At 45.9% G+C, this 22,743-nt stretch overlaps 1 protein-coding gene and 1 pseudogene across 3 annotated transcripts in view; both read right to left on the reverse strand.

The window, feature by feature from the left end:
- OPHN1 (oligophrenin 1) overlaps positions 1–22,743 on the reverse strand; it is a 192,560-nt gene that overhangs the window by 144,810 nt on the left and 25,007 nt on the right. For all 3 annotated transcript variants that reach the window (XM_089674901.1, XM_089674900.1, XM_089674899.1), the window contains exon 3: positions 7,928–8,023. In XM_089674901.1, coding sequence (XP_089531027.1) covers positions 7,928–8,023 — 96 coding nt within the window. The remainder of the gene's footprint in view (positions 1–7,927; positions 8,024–22,743) is intronic.
- LOC149463410 (U2 spliceosomal RNA) lies at positions 5,003–5,155 on the reverse strand (annotated as a pseudogene).

Consider the following 22,743-nt stretch of genomic DNA (forward strand, 5'->3'; position numbering starts at 1 on the left):
TGTCAGAACACACAGAGCATCCCAGTTTGTTGCGTATGGTAGCCGCTAATCGGTCAGGGTGGCCATTGCTGACCCATGTCCACAGTCAAAAGAGCCTACAATTGGCATTAGAACTGGACCACAGAGCAATGGAAGAAGTGTTTGATGAATTTCAAGAATAGTTTGAGGAACACAACAAAGTTTGAAGTGTTGACTTGATCACCAAATTCTCCAGATCTCAACCCAACTGAGCATCTGCGGGATGTGCTGGAAAAACAAGTCCGATCTATGGAGGCCCCACCTCACAACTTACCGGACTGAAAGGAGCTGCTACTGACAACATGGTGCCATATATCACAGCAAACCTTCAGAGGTCAAGTGGAGGCCATGCCTCAATGGGTTATGGTGGGTGGTCACACAGTCTGTGCGTACAAGGTATTAGCATCATTCCATCGTCAATAATCACAAAAATAGAAGGCAAGCAATTAACATGGAGTTTGGTAAATCTTTGTGTTGCCAAATGGAAAGGCCAGGATAAGGAACACCAGATGCAAGAGCAGGACAAGTCCTTCAGAGTAACAGTAGCAGAGTCAGCAGGCCGATGGAAAGGTCAGGTGACACCAAACAGTCCAGGTTCAGACCAGGGAGTCCAGGATCCAGACAGGTAGACATGACATGAAAACAACAGTGGCAGTGGTCCATTGCTGTGTGTTGGCAGCCTATCAAAAATAATGGACTGCCAGCTGAAAAAAAAGTTACCATTTCAGGGGGATTCCTCCCAATGCTGAAAGGAATAAACTCATGTTAAGTCTAGGGCAGGGGCCAGTTTACAGTTTAGGGGGGCCGGTCTGTGGCCACTGGGAGTAGAAAATGTCCTGGCACCAGTGGGAGTCAATGCCCCATCGTTGGTGTCATTGGGAAGAATTGTGCCCTGTCAATGGTACCATTGGGCCCCACTGTTGGTGTCATTAGGAGGAATTGTGCCCCATTGTTGGTGTCACTGGGGGGAATTGTGCCCCATTGTTGGTGTCAGAGGATGAAATATGGTCCCAAGGGCAGGATGAAAGCAAGTAAAGGGCCACATCTGGCCAGTGGGCAGCAGTTTGAAGACCACTGGTTTAGGGGTATAAGCAGTAATACTTACCCTACTCCTTGCACCTGCAAGCTTCCATCCAGCTGCCTGTTCCCAAAGCTGCTTTGCTTGGCAGCTTCTCTGGTCACAGGCATTCCATTGTCATCATGTCCAATACAGAACCAGATTACCTGCGTTGTATGTGAGGACTGCAAGGGCCCACCAACACATGTGCGTTTATGCATTTTTGCGGCATTTTCAATGCATTTCAGGCCTAGTCCACACTAATGCAGTTTGCGTTTTGTCCGTTTTTGACGTATTTTTTTTGCCCAACTTGTTGCTGGTCAGATTTGAAAAAAAAAAAAAAAAAAAAAAAAACATCAAAAACACAACACATGCGTTTTTGTTGCTGGGCAGATTAAAAACACAAAACGCATTACATGCATTTTTTGCAGCTTCTCCATTGATGTCTATTAAACCAAAAACGCAACGTTTGCGTTTAAAAAAGTCCCTGACCCTTTACAAAAACACAGCAGGTCAAAAAAGCATAGATGTGAACGTATTCCATAGGAAACCATGTTAAATAGACTGTATTGCGTTCCTGAAAAAAAACCTAAAAAATGCATTGGTGCGAACCAGGCCTCAATGGGGAGGTGTGTTTTCTGTGTGTTTGTTTTGTTTTTTTAACTCGCCAAATATGCACCAAAAATGCGGCAAGCAGGACTTTTTAACACTGCAAAGGAAGCGCAATGGACCAGTGTCTGAATACATTGAATTTAAGGGGATGGGTTTTAGTTGAGCTTTTTTGGCCGAAAAGGTGCACAAAATAAATTCAAATTCATGATATTAATTAAAAAGTTGAATATAATACAACTATATTTTTAAAAAAAAAAAAATTTTTTTAAAAAACTGTCCATTTCAGTTTTGGTTTTCGACCAACTGCATCCTGAATTTTCGGTTTTGGTCCAAGAATTTTCATTTCGATGCTCCACTATGTCAAATGGTCCCACCCAAGGAGGAAGGACCTTTCCCTGAACCCACATGATCAGCCAACCAATGAGTACTAGGTGGTGGGCTCTCCAGAAGAGAGACCCCACCAAAGCAGGGAAGGAAGGAACCTGATGGCCATGAATCCTCCCCCTAGACATCAAGGTAGGCCCAAAGATGCACACCCTACCATCTATATAAGTTCAAAATGACACACCCAGAGAGAAAATAAATAAAATAGAAAAAAAAAATTAAAAAAAGGGTACCAGTGCTAGTGCGGTGGCTAGGCCTTATGGTCTAATAAAAAATTTCCCTGTCTTGGCCAAAAGGTCTAGCTCACGAGGCGGTGAAGGAAAAAAAAAGTTAGGTTTTGTAGCTAGAGATGTAAAATTTCTAGAAATTTTGAATCCATGGAGTAAAAAAAAAAAAAAAAAAAAAAAAAAAAAAAACTTTCTGGAAAAAAAAATGGAAATTTTAAGAAAAAGTCAATAAAAAAAAAAAAATTCATAGTGGAGTAGTTTTACAAATTGAAAGTGATTTTGTTACCCTGGGAATGTGAAATGCAGTGTATATAAAATATTATGCTTGAAATAAAAGTGCAGCTTGAAATAAACAACTTGCTTTTTAAAATTTGTGATGATCCAGATACAGCAGAAAGAGTGTTTCTGGAATGAGAACTCCAGAGGGAATAGCTGCTTGTACTTTGATTCTGGTCCTCATCATTTCATTCCATAAAGTATTTTCATTGTCTTTAGGACACCTCTGGTATGCCGGGATGTGTTTTTGTCATCCTTGTAGCATTTGGAAAAGAATATTTCTAACAATTTTTGCACATTACAGCTTTGCTTTCAGCAGAAATTGCACTGTGGAAATATTTCCAAACCCTAGATGTTGGTCTCACCATTTTACTGAGAGGAAAAGAAAAAAAATTTACTGAGCAGAGTGTAGGTAAACATTATGCTGTGATGACAGAGAACATTCATAGGAATTATTTAAAGATAAACTAATTTGTCAGACAAATGTACTCTCTTCCCTGTCAATTAAGGACTGAGAGGGCAGAAACTATCATCTGCTGTACCCCAACAATCACCCAACTGTACAAGATGGAAACCACATGCAAACTAAACTGGAGCCTTTTCCCTGCAGTGCCCCCTAGTGGAAGATATCCATATTTCTCGTTTGAAAACTGCATTGACAAGTGCAGTGTTACTTGAATTGTATTCCAAAATTTGCCTCGTCTTCAGCTGAGAGAACTTGCAATAATTTAAGACTTTACATCAAGTCTCAGAAATCATTAAAGTGTTACTAAACCCATGACCCTACATTCGCTATATCTGGTCTCCCACAGTACACAGAACATGGAAATGCAATTATTGTAGAACATTTAAACTGCTAAATACCTTTTCTCATCAGCAGTATATAGCAGTCTTGTGACTTCTATCAGTGTCCAGCCAAGCACTTGTTAATTTTGTAGGAGGAGTTTTCAATCTCTGACTGCCCTATGAGACTGCATAACCCCTGACAGTGCTGATTGGCCCTGTGTTGATCACATGCACCCTCAAAAAGGAAAAAAAAAAAAAAACACCTCTGTAGCAATACACACAAAACACATCAGAGCACGTGTAGCTTGCTTTCAAGGCTCTGATCTATCAGCAGATGGATTGGGGACAGTAGAAGGGGAGTATCAGAGAAGACAGGATCAAAAAGCCCTTTTTACACAATGCAGAATATTAACAGCTTAGGTTCCACAGTGAGTATAACAAGCATGCTTTACTGCAGGGGTTAAAATTTCGAGTCCAGACCTACTAGCCAGACACAAACCTTACTCGTGTCCCCCAAGGCGGTGGAGAGCGGGCCTCGTGTCCCCCAAGGCGGTGGAGAGCGGGCCTCGTGTCCCCCAAGGCGGTGGAGAGCGGGCCTCGTGTCCCCCAAGGCGGTGGAGAGCGGGCCTCGTGTCCCCCAAGGCGGTGGAGAGCGGGCCTCGTGTCCCCCAAGGCGGTGGAGAGCGGGCCTCGTGTCCCCCAAGGCGGTGGAGAACGGGCCTCGTGTCCCCCAAGGCGGTGGAGAACGGGCCTCGTGTCCCCCAAGGCGGTGGAGAGGGTGTCTCCTCTCAGCGTAGGAGAGCAGACTTCTCCCGCACGTGTCCCCTCAGCGGCGCTGCCACTGTAATGGCAATGCCGCAGAAACCGGAAGTTGTAAACTGCAACCAGGGGCGGTCTGACCATTTGGAAACTCGGGCACTGCCCGAGGGCCCGGGGTCAGTAGGGGGCCCCATGAGATGCCCCTGGTACCTTTTTCATAGGCTTTTTGAGTTTGGGCAAGGACACAGGAGCCCCATGAACCCCTATTGCCCGGGGGCCCCATTAGTTGTCAGTCCGCCCCTGACTAGAACTCGGCTTCACAATGAGGCTTGGAGAGCGTGTGCAGTCACTCCATGCTTCTTCATCTGTGCTCGCCGCCGCTCACCACAGAGGAATTTCTCCTCGCATTTGGCGAGCGGCTTTTTCAAGCCCTGCTTTACTGCATATACAGACTGATTTTACTGTTGTGGGTTTAGAAACACTGTAAAGTCTTCATGTTATATAGTTTGAATACCATGTCATGGATATATTATTTAGCATTGTAAAAGAACAAAATTCACAAATTTTTTTACATTTTCTGGGAAAAAAAAAACAAAAAAACAAAAACAAAACCTTCTTTCCAATTTTTTTCAAGCCCTTCCCATCTCTAGTCATGGCCTAGTGCTTGGTCACACCAGTAGGGTCACAATCCATAGTGCTACTTTGGCAACCCCGAGGGGGGGCACTCCCAGGGGGCATTTGACACTGTGGGCACTGTGCCCTGCCAGTCCTCAGCCAGACCAAGTAGTACAGTTCAAATCAGGAGGCACCGGTCCCCTCGGAACCTTCTACACCAGGGGAATACTTCCGACCCCCAGCTTACATGGTGCATGCTTAGTTTGGGGGAAGATCCCTCTTGACTTCCATCATACCAACATCAATACTATGCAGCCATCCATCCCAGCCTTGAGGCCTAGAATGACATCCGTGCGCCCCTACTGGACACTGGCAGGAGCAGATACTACACTTGATCTTAGCCTAAAGGCCGAGAAACAATTTTTACTTTTTTCCTGGAGTTTAGCTGTAAAAAAAAAAAAAAATTGTTCCGCTGCGAGTACACAGCAAACTGATTGACACAGTACAGAAAGGTGGGGCAGCTTGGGGTAATCTGGGGAGATGACTCCGCCATGTAATACTCAGACCTCCATGTTTAGATTGAAATAGGTGGGGTTCCAAATCCTCTCCAGCGTTTCGGGATATGTTATGTTAAATGTGTTATTATGCACATTTTGTTTCAATCACAAACAGTAATTACAAGAGAGACTATCCTCGAAATGTTACATTTGATTTAAAAGGAGTACTGCAGAAGATGCATGCTCAGTACGGTGTGCCTCTGTTGTGAAGCTCTGTCATTTTTGGAGCAATATTTCCCATAGTTGGACTTTTGGAAGATTTCCATGTAATAATTGCCATATGTAAAAATCTGAATTGCAGCTCAGGACGCAGGGCTAGAACTCCAACTGATGGCAGGAAATTTTACTACGATGGGATCACATTTACTCTATGCAGACTAGGCAACTAAAAAAAAATGCCAGATCCTCTGGCAGAAAAAAAAAAAAAAAAAAAGAAAAAACAAAACAAAAAAAGCAAACAAAACAAAAGAAAAAATGGCTTGTATTGTACACACATTTCTGCCGGTTTAGAAGCTTTTTTTTTTCCAAAACATTTCCTTATGCTCATTTTTCACTATAATCAATTTACACTTAAAAACACTGAACACACCTAAAAGCTGAATGCGCCCAAATGCCGCGTTGATGCGCATCAAGCATTTTTTTTTTCTACCAAAATGCTCCTCTCAAAAATGCGCTTGTGATGGGTTTTTTTCTCTCAGCCTGTAAAATGCTTCTCCGAAATACGCCTGTAAATGCCCATGTGTGCATAGACACATAGGCCAACACAGAGCTTCTATGGGCTGAAAAAAAAAAAAAAAAAAAAGAGCCAAGCACCTGTATGAGCAGCCCAGTGTGCACGAGGCCCTAAAGGCTCAGTCACACAGGCAGACAAAAAAACAATGTGTTTACATGTGCACAGCGTATAGCTTTGTGCGAATCTGAACGCAGGACTATAGTAATCAATGAGTCCATAGACACAGCTGCACCTACCTGAAAAAAAAAAAAAAAAAAAAAAAAGAAGAAGGACACAGCTGCAGGCAGGGCTGTAGAGATCTGCAGATTTTACAGGCGTACTAGCAAAAAAAGCACATAAACGCATAAGCGCTTACAGTGTCATTCATTTAACCCCTTGTGTACTGCGCACTTTTACCCCCTTCCTGCCCAGGCCAATTTTCAGCTTTCAGCGCTCTCACACTTTGAATAACAATTGCGCGCTCATGCAACACTGTACCCATATGAAATTTTTATTGTTTTTGTCACACAAATAGAGCTTTCTTTTGGTGATATTTAATCACCACTGGGTGCTTTATTTTTTGCACTATAAATTAAAAAAAGACTGAAAACTTGGAAAAAAAAAAAAAGAAACTTTTTTTTCCTTCATTGTTTCTATTATAAAATTTTGCCAACAGGTGATTTTTCTCCTTCACTAATGTGGGTTGATGAGGCTGCACTGATAGGCAGCACTGATGGCCACTGATAGGGCAGCATTGGTGGGCAGTGACGAGGAGGCACTGACAGGCTGCAATGATGGGCACTGACTGGTGGCACTGACTAGCAGCACTGTTGGGCGCTGATGGGCAGCACTGTTGGGCACTAATGGACGCAACTTTTAGGGCAGCACCGTTGGGCACTTTTAGGGCAGCACCAATAATCAGTGCCCTAATTATCCGTGCAGATGTCTCCTTTGACAGTTGCTGTTTACTGGCAGTACTTTCCTCACGCTGTGACAGCGTGAGGAAAGTACTGCCGATAACCAGCAAGTGTATTTACATAGTGATCAGCTGTGATTGGACACAGCTGATCCCGTGTCATGCGATCAGCTGTGTCCAAAGGACACAGCGAGCACAGAGAGCGGCGGATGCATGCAACTGGGGGCACATTCTGGGAGGATGATCATGGTGATCAGCTGTGATTGGACACGGCTAATCCCATGGTAAAAGGCCACTGTGATTGGACTTTTACCATGTCATGTGATCAGCTGTGTCCAAAGGACACAGCGAGCACAGAGAGCGGCAGATGCATGCCACTGGGGGCATGTTCTGGGCGGATGTCATATGACGCCCTCCCAGAACTGCATGACCGCATTTGAACCATCATTCAGCTATAGCACGGTCTAGAAGTGGTTAAATGATGGAAGAACGGAATGCATCTAAAAGCACCTAAAAGGGAGTCCTATAGGCATATGTTTTATGCAGGATCTTCTGCTAGCGCTGCCAGCAAGAACCTGTGTTTCATCTAGAAAATACGCATATGCCCGTGTGAATGAGCCCTTAGGGAGCATACATGTATTTTATGTACAGAACACTGGCAGAGCTAGCAGACGATCCTGCAAAAATTATACACCTAGACGCCCGTAAAGGTCTTCTTTCATTCAAATGAATGACTACCCGTGTACATGCACACAGACACACAAAACATCTGCAGATCTGTGTGACCCTGGATACAGCTGTATCCTGATTTTTTTTTGTTAATGAGCGCCTAAACGCAGCACACATTTTCACACGTAGACACGGTTGTGTACATGGGCTGTTTGATTACTATAGTGCTCTGTGTAAATGCACACAAAACTATATGCTGAGCGCATCTGAACGCAGCGTTTTCTTCTGCCCGTGTGAACGAGCCCCTACACAATGGCATTCATCACTTGAGTCTCTTACCGATATTGAGTTCATCGTCCGTTAGTGTGTCCCCGATGAAGTCAAACTGGAAACTTTGCAGAGTCTGGGCGAACTTCTGGACGGCATTGGAGTAACCTAGAACAAGAAAAGACAAGATTTTTTAGTACAAAGTCAGTTTTGCACCCTTATACATTAGATCAGGGGAGTCAGACTCCATTTCATCGTGGCCGTATCAGCATTATGGCTGCCCTCAAAGGGCTGGTTGAATCTGTAAGACTAGATGTCCAGAGCACCCCACCCCCCATTACAGATGTCAAGAATCCCACACCCTCCCTAACATTACCATGCACCCACCTTGGGGGCAGAGCTGGAAAGCAGAAAGTGCAGGGTCTGGAGGAAGACCAAAGGAGGAGTGAGTCTGCTGAATGCTGAGACCAGGGGAGGCAGAAATGAGGGGGTGCTGCAGCTGCACTGAGAGGTGCAGGATTTGGCAGAGGAGTTCTATTGTCCTCTCTGTTGCCGACTGCTGAGACAAGATGGGGGCAGAGACAAAGCGGTACCTGCAGGAGAGGTGCAAGGGCCACATGGAATGGCCAGGAGGGCCGGATTTGGCCTGCGGGCCTTGTGTTTGACACCTGTGCATTAGATAGTTGAAATGGAAAAAAATAAATGACCACTAATGAAGTGTGTCCCGTGTGCAGCCACCGCTGCATTGGGGAAAATTCCTACTTTCATTCAGCCAGTACAGTACAGTAAGTGCTGAATGTCCGGTGCTAAAACCTACACTTCCAGCTGCAGTACACAGATTGTATTGGGGGTCGCTTGCTCTGCACCTCCACCATTTAGAAAAACATCTTGCATTCCCTTCACAGAATACAAGTTACAAGGGGTTCTGTGAAAGGAGGAGATGTGGATGAATGTCATGATCTCCCCTCCTCCAACCACAAACCTCCTTGCATTTTGTGAAAAGAATAAAAGAGGTTTGTTGAATGCAGGAGGGGCAGAGCGAGCCCCCGGCTATGATCTACTGACATACTCCAGCCAGAAGTGTAAGTCTCAGCGCCGGTCGCTCAGCACAAACTGTATGGATTGAATGAACATTTTCTTTTTTTTTTTTTATTAATATTTTATTAACTTTTACATTTCATATATTCTATCTATAAAACAATATGTTTTATTCAACTATTTTCTCCCACAATACAAAAATACAACCCCCCCCCCCCCACGAAATACAAAGGCAACTATGAAACAGACAAAACTCGACCTGTGGCAGACCTGCTGACACCACTCAACTTGACAAACTTTGAGAAATCAAAGGAGGCGGGTCGGCCAAACAGCGACTGCAACCAAGGCACTGCAGTCACTGTTCAAGTATTCTAGCTGAGGCTATCAAAATACAGTAGCTGGCAGTGGAGATTCCTCCATCCGTATGGCATGGATAGGGAAATCAAAGGATTTTTCTTGTTCAGCAGAGAGGACTGAGCCTTTAAGTGTATGGCCAACTGTAGACTGGTGGTGAAGAAGCTCCAGTACACCTAGAACCGATGCCTGGAAATAGTAAACTGTGATCCTTCTCTGCTCCAGGTTCGGTTCCAGGAGGCAAAGCCCAGAATAGGTTATCTGTAAGAACATAGTGCTGTATTCCAAACAGCAGCAATGCATTGAGGTGTATCTAAACCCCAAAACCAAAATGTAATATATTGCATCAGTTGTCAGACGTTGCGGCTGCATCCGTTTTTTTTTTAGGCTGCGAACAATTTCAGCAAGTACAAAAAATACCTGCCAATCCTGCCAGAAATGTAGTATCCTTTAGTGGTGCACCGAAATGAAAATTCCAGTGGTGAAACCGAAAATTCAGGAAGCATTTGGCAGAAAACCAGAACCAAAATAGATTTAAAAAAAAGTTTTTTTTAATCTAATTAATGTTGCTGGCGCTTTTGAATTGAAGTCACTAGGGGGCGCTTTTGCATTGAAGTCACTATAGGGGGTGCTTTTGCATTAAAGTCACTGAGACAGGATTTTGCATTGAAGTTAATGGGATGCAATTTTGCACTGAAGTCACTAGGGAGCATTTTTGCATTGACGTCTACGGGACGAGATTTTGCATTAAAGTCTATGGGACGTGACTTTGCATTGAAGAAGTAATAAACCCCTGGACAAAAGACAAAACCTGCCCCCTGCAGGTTTAGGTCATGCTAGTACATTAGGACAGATTTACCAATACACAGAGCCCTCCAGTGCCACGCTGTCACAGCTCCCTAGCGCCGTCATCTTCACCCGGTCTTTCTTCCGCGTTTGTGGGCTCCAGCAGTATGAATGGTCGGAGCCGCACTGACATCACTGCTGCGCATGGGAGCCCTCGGCAGCAGCACAGAGCTCCAAAGGGACAGCACAGCATGTCGTCCCTTCAGAGCACATGGGCCGATGACATCATTACAATTAAAAAGTGGACTTTACTTCCGCATTAAAGTCTACGTCACGCAACTGGGCGTTTGTGAATTGAAATCTAGGGGACGCAGCAACTTTTTTTTTTTTTTATCGGCAAAACACCGATAACGCTATTTTTGGCCGATAATTTTTGGCGGCCAATATATCTGTACATCTCAACGGTATCACTTATGGAGGCTTAATAGAAAGTACAAACAAGCCTATCTTTGTTTTGTGATCTACTAGTTCCATCAGCCCCCATGTAACGGAGCTGAGCAAAGGCAGAGATGTTAGAAGTCTGGGGGATACAATGGCTCCTTCCATAGGTATGGTGGAGGAATAATCGTAGCCACCCTAGGACAGGAAGTGTGTTGTCTGCAGAATCACCAGGTTAAAATGAAGGGAAAAGGCCTGAAAACTCAAAGTAATTAGCTACCACATCTGATGACAGGTAAGCTGCAACGAAGTTTGACTTTGGCTTTAGATTTGCTTGTGGGACCTTTTATTGCCCGTGAAAATGTGTTGCTGAACGTCAGTAACATGATGTTTGGGTGCCCTATGCTATAGCCAAAAGAAAAGAAACTATGGATCTTTGCAAGCCACTACGCTAACTAAAGTAGGCATATGTGGTGGTACTGAGGGAGGGCGGTCAGTTGGGTATACAGACACCTCGTGGCACAATGCTGCACTATTATAAACGCATTTGGGAACTTGCTCTCAAAACCTCACTCGCATACTCCCTGTTGCTCAACCCTGGGCTCTCTGATCTCCTCACTATGCCGAACTTCGGTCTTCAAGGAGCATAATATTTCTTCACCAGGTGCTTACGCCTACTGGACCTAAGCAGTTCCAGACTCTCAAGGAGGAATTTGATCTCCCCAACCATATGTTATTTAGACATCTTCAGCTCCGTCATGTTTTGGGAGCTCAGTTTGCTGAAGGGGTTCCTCGCCTCCAGCCTGTCTCTACTAGAAGTGATATTGGGCTCGAAGCCTACCAAATTGATCTCTGCCCTGTACATAGCCTTGAGCACCTCTGTAATCTCAGATGTGGTGTCTGCGGCCAGGACCTGCTGAGACCATGACGTGGAGCATTTGGATTTGGAGACCTGGGATGAGGAGCTGGAGAAGTTAAACTGGTGTCTCCGAGACTCTGACAGAATCACCCAACTCTATCTCTTATACAGCGCATACCTCACGCCAATTCGAATTGCTAGATACCGCCCCGATTGAAGGCCCCTATTCCCGAGCTGCCTTGGTGCATCTGGAACCTTCTTTCACCTTTTATGGTCCTGCCCTATCGTTCAAACCTTCTGGTTGCAAATCATCAAATTCCTATACGACCACATGGTCGCCTCTGCAACTGAACCCTAGGGTATGCCTATTAAGCTCCTTTCCGGATATACCCGAGAATAAATTTTTCGCCATTCTTCTCCATGAAACCTTGTTCAGTGCACATAAACTTCTGGCACGTCACTGAATGCAGACAACCGTTCCCACCCTGCAGATGTGGTTGACTGAGGTTAACTCCACCCTGCCCTATAAGAAACTTATTTACATGCACAGGGGATGCCCAATTAAATATAATAAAATATGGGATAGATGGCTAGCCTCTCCCAATACTTAGTTTGGATAGTTGGATGGGCTGGAGACTGCTGGGAGACTATCCTTCGGACTCCCCTCTATGATCCCTTGTTTTTTGTCATATTTTCCCAAGACAATGGTATTTTGTCCCCCTTTCCTCTCTTGACCTATCCCACGTTTTGATATATATTTGTGCTGTCTGTCATGCACTTATATTACTGATTTTGAGACTCATGTGTGATCTGAGAAAATGTCCATGACATACTCGCTGCTTTCAATGTACCAGTTGGTTCATGATTGGGTTGATGCGCCCTATGTTGAGGGCGGTACACTGTTAATTTATCCCCCCCCTTTTTTTTTCTTCTTTACTTCATTTTGTTTTACATTATTTATTTACATATATTATATCTTGTTGTTCTATTTCGATAAAGTTGCTTTTTTAAAGTAGAAAAAAAAAAAAAAAGTAGGCATATGTGGCCCAAAACGTTATACGGTATATACAGTACAGTAAGTTGTTAGAAGTATACTTGAAAGGGGAACAAGTCCCATGACCACTGAGAATGGGAAGTTTTGCACGTGAAAAAAAGCTGTGTCAAGTACAATATTAATAGTTCCAGGATGGTTGTGTTTTAACTGACAGCATACATTCCTAAGTATAGATGTGATATGTATGCATAGACACTATACAAGTCTGCCGACACCTGACTATCACACCTGTATCAGCTTGTTGGACATCCTATTCCAAATCCATGACCGTTGATATGAAATGGGCCACTCTATGTGGAGTAACTTCTGGGAATTTGTGACCATTTGTGAGGTCAGGTGCTGATGTTGTATAACAGGAGCTGGTTCGCAATTGTCATTCCATATCATCCCAAAGGAGTTCAGTAGGGTTGAGGTCAGATATGGATGTTGGATAAGAAAACCCGATCCCAAAAGGTGTTACGTAGGGTTGAGATCAGGTACTGATGTTGGATGAGAAGACCTAATCCCCAAGGTGTTCAGTATGGTTCAGGTCAGGTACTGATGTTGGATTAGAAGACCTGATCTCAAAAGATGATCAGTAGAGTTGAGGTCAGGTACTGATGTTGGATGAGAAGACCTAATCCCAAAGGTGTCAGTAGGGTTCAGGTCAGGTACTGATGTTGGATGAGAAGACCTGATCTCAAAAAGGTGAACAGTAGGGTTGAGGTCAGGTACTGATGTTGGATGAGAAAACCCGATCCCAAAGGCGTTCAGTAGGGTTCAGGTCAGATACTGATATTGGGTGAGAAGACCTGATCCCAAAGGTGTTCAGTAGGGTATAAGGCAGGGTTTTGTGGAGTACACTTAAGTTCCTCAAAACCAAACATGTCAAACCATGTCTGTATGGAGCTGGCTTTGTACACAGGGACACGGTAATGTTGGAACAGAAATAGGGCCTTCTCCAAACAGTAGCCACAAAGTTGGAAGTGCACAATTGTCTAAAAAAAAAATAATTTGTGCTGAAATATTACTTGTAAACTCAGAAAGCTCAAAATACACCACACCTGACCATTGCACCATTAATAAGAACTTGTTGGACATCCCATTCCAAAACCATGGGCATTCATTTGGAGCTGCTGTCCCCCCCTCCCCTTTTTCAGCTATACCAGCTCCACTCATCTAACAAGGCTTTCCACAAGGCTTTGGAGTGCATTCAAAAGACGGGACTGTTCAGTAGAGTTGAGTTCAGAGCTCTGTGCAAGACAATTGAGCCCCTCCACACCGAACAAATTTGTGCCACTTTATGAGGTCAGGTACTGAAGTTGGATGAGAAGACCTGGATCACAATTTGCCTTCCTGATGTTGAGGTCAGAGATCTGTGCAGGACACTCAAGTTCCTCAACACCAAACTGGTCAAACCATGTCTTTATGGAGCTGGCTATAAACACAGGAGCACAGTCATGCAGGGGCGTTGACCACTAATATAAAGGGGCATTCTTCCCACTGGCCACCAATGTAAGGGGCATTCTTCCCACTGGCCACCAATGTAAGGGGAATTCTTCCAAATGACCACTAGACTAATGTAATATGAACTGTCGTTATTAGAAGGGTCCCCTGAGCCCAGAAAGTTATTTAAAGGATTCCTCCATGTTAAAACAGGTTGAGAAAGGTGGCCATACAATAACCAGAATACTGTTATTCGTGGCAGTGGAATGTTAACTTTTCTTTCCCTTAGAATGTTGGGCTCATCTTTCCAGCAGCGAGAGGGTTACAAGGGTCTCATGAAGGCCTGCAGACACAGATAGAGGGTGAATCCAATATAGAGAAGAATCCCCCCCCCCCTCCATGACGGAGATCCCTCGCCTTCATCCACACTGAAATGAAAAGCCTCATTCAGAAGGGGCCCCGGGACTCCGAGCTGAATGGAGACATTCATAGACACTCTACAGAGCTAAATAAGGAACCAATCCCAGACAGTGCAAGTGTGACCAACTCAACTGCCACTGGAATGGCCCAGAATGCACTTCCATTGCACCTAAAAAAATGCCGCAAATGCGGCCATGGATTATGCAGTACACTGGCTTCACTCCTATGTAGTAAGGCATGGTAACTGTGCACCACCACGACACACCACATACTTCACATCACCATACATGCTGTAACGCACTGCAACTAAATATTCAAGTGCGAAAACGTTCCTAACTAAATCCTCCCTCCAGACTCCCCTATGTACTGGCTCCTCTACTGGACTGAAATGGCTTAATCCGATTTCACAGCACACTGTCAGCTTCTCACAATGTGCATTTGAAGCTGTGGCAAGTCAGAGTCCACCTCATTTCCTCATTGCCAAGACCCTGAAACTGAGCTGCAGCACGGCAGCCAAGACCATACAGCGGACAGGTTCCACTCAGAACAGGCCTTGCCATGGTCCACCAAAGAAGTTGAGTGCACGTGCTCAGCATCATATCCAGAGGTCGTCTTTGGGAAATAGACATAGGAGTGCTGCCAGCATTGCTGCAGAGGTTGAAGGGGTGGGGGGGTCAGCCTGACAGTGTGCAGACCATACGCCGCACACTGCATCAAATTGGTCTGTATGGTTGTTGTCCCAGAAGGAAGCCTCTTCTAAAAGATGATGCACAAGAAAGTCCGCAAACAGTTTGCTGAAGACAAGCAGACCAAGGACATGGATTACTGGAACCATGTCCTGTGGTCTGATGACACCAAGATCAACTGATTTGGTTCAGATGGTGTCAAGCGTGTGTGGCAGCAACCAGGTGAGGAGGTTACAGTCCTACAGTCAAGCATGGTGGTGGGAGTGTCATGGCTGAGGCTGCATGAGTGCTGCCGGAACTGGGGAGCTACAGTTCATTGAGGGAACCATGAACACCAACATGTACTGTAACATACTGAAGCAGAGCATGATCCTCTCCCTTCGGAGACTGGGCCACAGGGCAGTATTCCAACATAACGACCCCAAACACACCTCCAAGACGACCACTGCCTTGCTAAAGAAGCTGAAGGTAAAGCTGATGGACTGGCCAAGCATGTCTCCAGACCTAAACCCTATTGATCATCTGTGGGGCATTCTCAAACGGAAGGTGGAGGAGCGCAAGGTCTCCAACATCCACCAGCTCTGTGATCTCGTCATGGAGGAGTGGAAGAGGAGTCCAGTGGCAACCTGTGAAGCTCTGGTGAACTCCATGCCCAAGAGGGTTAAGCAGTGCTGGAAAATAATGGTGGCCACACAAAATATTGACATTTTGGGCCCAATTTGGACATTGTCACTTAGGGGTGTACTCACTTTTGTTGCCAGCGGTTTAGACATTAATGGCTGTGTGTTGAGTTATTTTGAGAGGACAGCAAATTTACACTGTTATACAAGCTGTACATTCACTACGTCACATTGTAGCAAAGTGTCATTTCTTCAGTGTTGTCACATGAAAAGATAGAATCAAATATTTACAAAAATGTGAGGGGTGGACTCACTTCTGGGAGATACTAAAACTCCTTCCAAAAGCCAGGCCACTGCTTGTATCAGGGCTCTCTAGAGGAATACAGAGGGGGGCAGGGTGCTGTGATGTTTTCAGGAAGCTATGTACAGCACCCTGCTGGCCCCTCCCAGCAGTCATGAGCTGCTTTCATTGCATAGAGAAGCAAAGAGACCCAGTGATGAAATCAGTGATGACAGCCCCTCCCACCAGCCATGAGCTGCCTTCTTTGCTTAGAGAAGCACAGAGGTCCAGTGATGACATTCGTGATGAAGGCCCCTCCCACCAGCCATGAGCTGCCCTTATTGCAAAGAGAAGCACAGAAGTCCAGTGATGACAGCCCCTCCCACCAGCCTTGATCTACTTGCATTCCATAAAGAAGCACAGAGGCTCAGTGATGACATCAGTGATGACAGCCCCTACCACCAGCTTTGATCTACCTGCATTGCATAGAGACACACAGAGGCTCAGTAATGACAGTTCCTCCCATCAGCCATTAGCTACCTTCATTACATAGAGAAGCACAGAAGCCCAGTGCTGACGGCCCCTCCCACCAGTCATGATCTGCCTGCATTGCATAGAGGTGCACAAAGGCCCAGTGATGACATCCCCTCCCACCAGCGATGAGCGGCCTTCACTGCTTAGAGAGGTACATTGGCCCAGTGATGACGACCCCACCCACCAGTCATGATCTGCCTGCATTGCATAGAGAAGCAGAGACCCAGTGATGACATTGCTTGGTCTAAAAGAAGGTACATCATGAAAAGAGGAAAGGTTTTATCTAAAATATTTATTAGCATTTTGGTGGGGGGGAAATCAAGGAAGGAAAAATATAAGCAGAATAAACGTCACATTCAGGGCCCCAGAGGAAGGGTCACTGCAGAAATGTTCTCCCCATCAAGCTAATCTAAAACTTTGATCTGCACTGCTCAAGGAAAATAATTTTAAAATTTTTTTTACAGTGAGTGACTAAAGTTTTAATAAATTTGGTTTCCGCAGCTACCTTCAAGATCTTAATCTGCCCAATCATATGTAGGAGAATGCTAAAAAAAAATAAAATAAAATAAAAAAAAGGAGTTGATGACTTTTTTTTTTTTCCTAAAAAAATGGATTTAAAAAAAATTACACAAAAAGTATTGAAATTTAGGCCTCGTTCTCACTACGCATAGAAGGAAAACGTGTCGCACATACGGCATTCCATTCAGGCTGCCCTATGTGCGACTGTCACTCCAAAAGAAGCTCAGGGACTACATTTTGGCCTCAAGCCAGGAGCAATTTTACACTCGTTTCTGCTCTACTCCGACCAGCAGGAAATCTTTGAGCTGATCCCCTGCTGATCGGAATGGAATCCGCCCCGTCTGAAAGGGGCCTTAGAAGGGGCACACAGCAAACACAAGCAATGCAAGTGACTGCAGCACAGTGGTGCAGGCTTTTAGGGGTTAAAACAGGTAGTGACGAAAGTCTCAAACACCCTCTGAAGAGCAATCTGCTGCCGATCACTCTTCAGAGGGCAACGTTAATGTAAATGAGCCCTTAGAGCCAAACACAAAGCCTGAGTGCTGAATTCAGCCTGCCATGCCATTTAATGTGGCCCTCAGAACTCTTCTGCTACTGCTGCAGCACCCCCCTGTCTCTGCCCCCACCTTGTCTCAGCAGTCAGCAGCAGAGAGGAGAACAAAACTCCCTCTCCAGAACCTGCGCTTCTCTGTGCAGCTGCTGAAAGGCTCATCTCCCCCTCACAGCAGTCGAGAGGACAAAACTCATCCTACAGATTCTGTGCTTCTCTGTGCAGCCGCAGAGATGCTCATCTTCACCCCCGCCTTATCTCAGCATTCGGCAGTAGAGAGGACAGAACTCCTCCTCCAGATCCTGTGCTTCTCCGTGAAGCTGCTGAAAGGTTCATCTCTCCCTCACAACAGTCAGCAGCAGAGAGTAGGACAGAACTCCTCCTCCAGATCCTGCACTTCTCCGTGAAGCTGCTGAAAGGTTCATCTCCACCCCCCACCTTGTCTCAGCAGTCAGCAGCACAGAGGGGGACAGCACTCCTCCTCCAGATCCTGTATCGCCTGCAGCCATGGAGAGGCTCATCTCCACCCCACCTTGTCTCAGCAGTCGGCAGCAGAGAGGGCGACAGAACTCCTCCTCCAGATCCTGCGCTTCTCTGTGCAGCCGCAGAGAGGCTCACCTCTAACCCAACCTTGTCTCAGTGTTTGGCAGCAGAGAGGACAAAACTCCTCCTCCAGATCCTGCGCTTCTCAGTGAAGCTGGTGACAGGTTCATCTCCAACCCCACCTAGTCACCGCAGTCGGCAGCAGAGGAGGACAGAACTCCTACAGATTCTGCACCTCTCTGTGCAGCCACAGCACCTCCTCATCTCTGCCTCCCCTGGTCTGGGGAGGGCTATCTCCAGCCCTCCTCCAGACTATGCACTTTCTGCTTCCCAGCTCCACCCCAGAAGCAGCACAAGGTAAGGGGGGGGGGTGCAATGGAATGTAAGGGAGGGTGGGGGACTCTTAACTTCTGATGGTGGGGGGGACTCTTGACATCTGATGTAAGGGGGGGGGTGCTCTGAACATCTAGTCATACAGATGCAACTGGCACTTTGAGGGCACCCATAATGCTGAGGGGCCCGCAATGAAATGGATTTTGATGCCCCTCCCTTAGCGGCTGCATTTGGACGTTTAGACCCCTTCACATGTTCTAGGACCAATTTAGACAGAAGCCAATTCACCGACCAGCATGTCTTTGGAATGTAGGAGGAAACCCACGCAATCACAACCCAAATAATATAAATATCCTGATTGGGTGAACTGGCCTGTCAACTCACCATGCCTACAGTCATAAAAAAACCTGTCTTACAAGATCGAACAGGAAAATATACAGAAAGGTTATGTGAAAGTATTGGAACATGCTGCAAGCCAGAAGAACAGGTTCCCGGAACAAAGCTGACCCATCGATACAATGACGAGCCTTTACTGCCATATCAGATGGTGTCATCAGCAGAGGGGCTGGAATGCAGGCGAAAGATTAAAGGGAATTCTACCCAAAACCTTACTTGCAGGCCAAGCTGTCCAGCAAAAGTGACAGTTATGAGTGTTGGGACAAACTAGAAAAGACGACATGATGTAAAAAGGGAGGTACAGTGATGGGGAGGAGGGGGGAATGGGAACACTGATGGCAAAAAGAGAGGATGTGATGAAAAGGGGGGACAGGGAACACTGATGTAAAGGGGGGATGCAATGTATGGGGGGGAGACTAATGTAAAGGAGGGAATGTAATGAAGTGATGAAAAAGGGGTACTGTGATGTGAAGGGCAGGGACTGAGAACACTGATGTGAAGGGGGGGCACTGATGTAAAGAAGGGAATGTGATGAAAATGGGGGGGGGGTTAACTGGGGACACGGATATAAAGCGGGAGGTGTGATTTAAAGAGGGGATGCGATGTAACGGAGGGACTGTGATGTAAAGGAGAGGGGGGGGATGAAGACACTGATGTAGAAGGAAGGGATGTGCTGAAAAGGGGGGGGGGGGTTGACGGAGGACACGGATATAAAGGGGGAGGTATGATATAAAGGGGGAATTGTGACATGAGGGCAGGGGGAATGATGACACTGATGTAAAGGAGGGAAAGTGAAAAAAGGGGGGGGGGGGGGGTTTACGGTGATGTGAAGGGCAGGGACCAAGAACATAGACGTAAAGGGGGGGGGGGGGGCCATAATGTGATGGGGCAGGGAATGAGAAGACTGAAGTAAAGGGGGGTAGAGGGATGTGATGGAGCAGGGAATGAGAACACTGATGTAACGGGGGGGGGGGGGGGGGCACTGGGATGTGAAGGGGCAGGGAACAAGAACACTGATGTAAAGAGGGGGTACTGGAATGTGATGGGGCAGTGAAAGAGAACACTGATGTAATGGGGGGGTGGGGTATTGAGATGTGATGGGGCAGGGAATGAGAACACTGATGTAATGGGGAGGGGGCGGTACTGGGATGTGACAGGATAGGGAATGAGAACACTGATGTAATGGGGGGGGTGGGGTATTGGGATGTGATGGGGCAGGAAATGAGAACACTGATGTAATGGGGGGGTGGGGGGGTACTGGGATGTGATGGGGTGGGGAATGAGAACTCTGATGTCATGGGGTGTATTTGGATGTGAAGGATCTGAGTCATAACAAAAGACATGGGATTTAGACCTCTGCTGGAGAAAGATTTCACTGACCAAACCCACATGAATTTTAATTCATTACCCCGTACACTACACGGTTTTCACTTTGTGATCACGCTGATTGGACATCACAGCAATCACATGGTACAGAGCCACTGAGATTGCACTCTGTGTCTGTGAATCAAGCTGTCTGATGGTGGCTCAATTCACACTAAGTATTAGGTGCTCTGCCCATCTGAGGGCGATTTCTGCAGTGCCGTTGACAAACCCTTCACCGTTTATAAACAAACAGCACTTAAGTGGTTAACCATCTCATGCAAACAAACATAGGAGATGCTGAAATTTTTTACTTGATCGGAGTCAGTGGAAAGGTTTACGATGGTCAGGACAATATGAGAACAAATAGTTTAATATCTGAACACAGCAAGGCAGATAACTGCTACCATAAACAGCGGGAAGAAAAAAAAAGAAAAACCCATACAAGATCCGTCCAATCTGGAAGGCGTCCTAGTTTTCGGCATATGGACAGCACATGTGGTGATGAAGGCCTGACATATCCACAGGCACGAGTTTAGCTCACATTGTGCGCACGGTGTGGGTGGTTCTTCTAAGAACTCCAACACTTTCCCTGACAGTGGCGCCTTGCATGGCATTACGGAACACAGGAAATCAGTCATTATCCAGACTTAAGAGGGTTGATTCCATCTCATGGAAGATAGTGAAGGGGTTTCCTCCTAAGTACCACGGAACGGTGGAGTTCACCACTACAATCACAAACAAAGATTTACAGAAGCTGGTTCTCATTTAGGGTTTGTAGAGCGATCTTCCAAGGCACGCCAGGACAGAGGGAACGCACAAGAGCATCCCAAATCCTCAAACCAAGTGTGAGTCATAGGATGGCCCAAGTCAATGGTGGAATCTGCTGAACCCATTACATTGTTGGGTGATTTAAGGGACAGCTCATCACCTGCGAATATATTCCAGGAATGCTTTAGATTGCAACAGAACACAAAAGTTTGCTTGGAAAATTTTAAAGGTGTACTAAACCCTCAGTGTTTTTTTTGGTCTGACACATTAAAGTGGAACATCACTCAAAAAGCAAAGCCACAATGGTGCACTCCCTCTCCCGAAACTGAGTTACAGGGTTTTTTAATTTATTAATATTTGTTTATTTTTTTTAGGAGGGGAGAATGAAAGCAAATACTGATTTTTAATCTGTGTCTACTCCCACTTTCGTAATCTTTGCCTAGGTAAGGATGAAATGCCTTGCTCCGCCACCCCCCCACAGCATCCTGGGACATGTGGTTGCAGGACCATTCACAAAGTACTGCTCAAGCATGGTGGGAATCCAGCTGTGGTTCCTCAGGGAGCCACAGCCGGCTCCTGTATCCAAGATGGCGGTATCATGGACCTGTAGCAGTACAAAGAACCAGCTGCGGGTAGAAAGTGCTGGACTCTAGGCACGGGTAAGTACCTGATTTTTAAAAGTCCTCCCATTGATACCAACGATGGGGCACCATTCCTCCCATCGATACCAATGATGGGGCACCATTCCTCCCATCGATACCAACAATGGGGCACTATTCCTCCCATTGATACCAACGATAGGGCACTATTCCTCCCACTGATACCAACGATAGGGCACTATTCCTCCCACTGATACCAACGATAGGGCACTATTCCTCCCACTGACACCAATGATGGGGCACTATTCCTCCCACTGACACCAATGATGGGGCACTATTCCTCCCACTGACACCAATGATGGGGCACTATTCCTCCCACTGACACCAATGATGGGGCACTATTCCTCCCACTGACACCAATGATGGGGCACTATTCCTCCCACTGACACCAATGATGGGGCACTATTCCTCCCACTGACACCAATGATGGGGCACTATTCCTCCCACTGACACCAATGATGGGGCACTATTCCTCCCACTGACACCAATGATGGGGCACTATTCCTCCCACTGACACCAATGATGGGGCACTATTCCTCCCACTGACACCAATGATGGGGCACTATTCCTCCCATTGATACCAATGATGGGGCACTATTCCTCCCATTGATACCAATGATGGGGCACTATTCCTCCCACTGATACCAATGATGGGGCACTATTCCTCCCACTGATACCAATGATGGGGCACTATTCCTCCCATTGATACCAACGATAGGGCACTATTCCTCCCATTGATACCAATGATAGTATCAATGGGAGGAATAGTGCCCTATCGGTATCAATGGGAGGAATAGTGCCCTATCGTTGGTATCAATGGGAGGAATAGTGCCCTAACGATGGGGCACTATTTCTCCCATTGATACCAATGATGGGACACGATTCCTCCCACTAATACCAATGATGGGGCACTATTGCTCCCCCTAATACCCAAGATGGGACATTCTTTACTCTCACTGATGCAAAGACATTTCTTCTCCCAGTGAACAAAGTCTAGACCCCCTAAAATTTTAAGAACGGTAAACTGGCCCTTTGTTTAGAAAGTTTGGAGACCCCTGTTCTTCAGAAAGCTAAAAATGGCCACAGTGGTAGATAGATAATCTTTATTAACAAGACACTCCCTATTCTTGTTGAAAGTAATAATAAAAACATGTGCAGTTGCAGTGAACACCCAACAGATGGCTCCCTACTCAATACAATGATGATATACAGAGCAGGTGCCATTCACCCCAACAAACCACACAAGAAGAGTAAAGTAAAA

Source organism: Staurois parvus, unplaced genomic scaffold (genome assembly GCF_062004578.1).
Source record: "Staurois parvus isolate SC_StPar_1 unplaced genomic scaffold, SC_StPar_1.0 ptg000154l, whole genome shotgun sequence".
NCBI lineage: Eukaryota > Metazoa > Chordata > Amphibia > Anura > Ranidae > Staurois > Staurois parvus.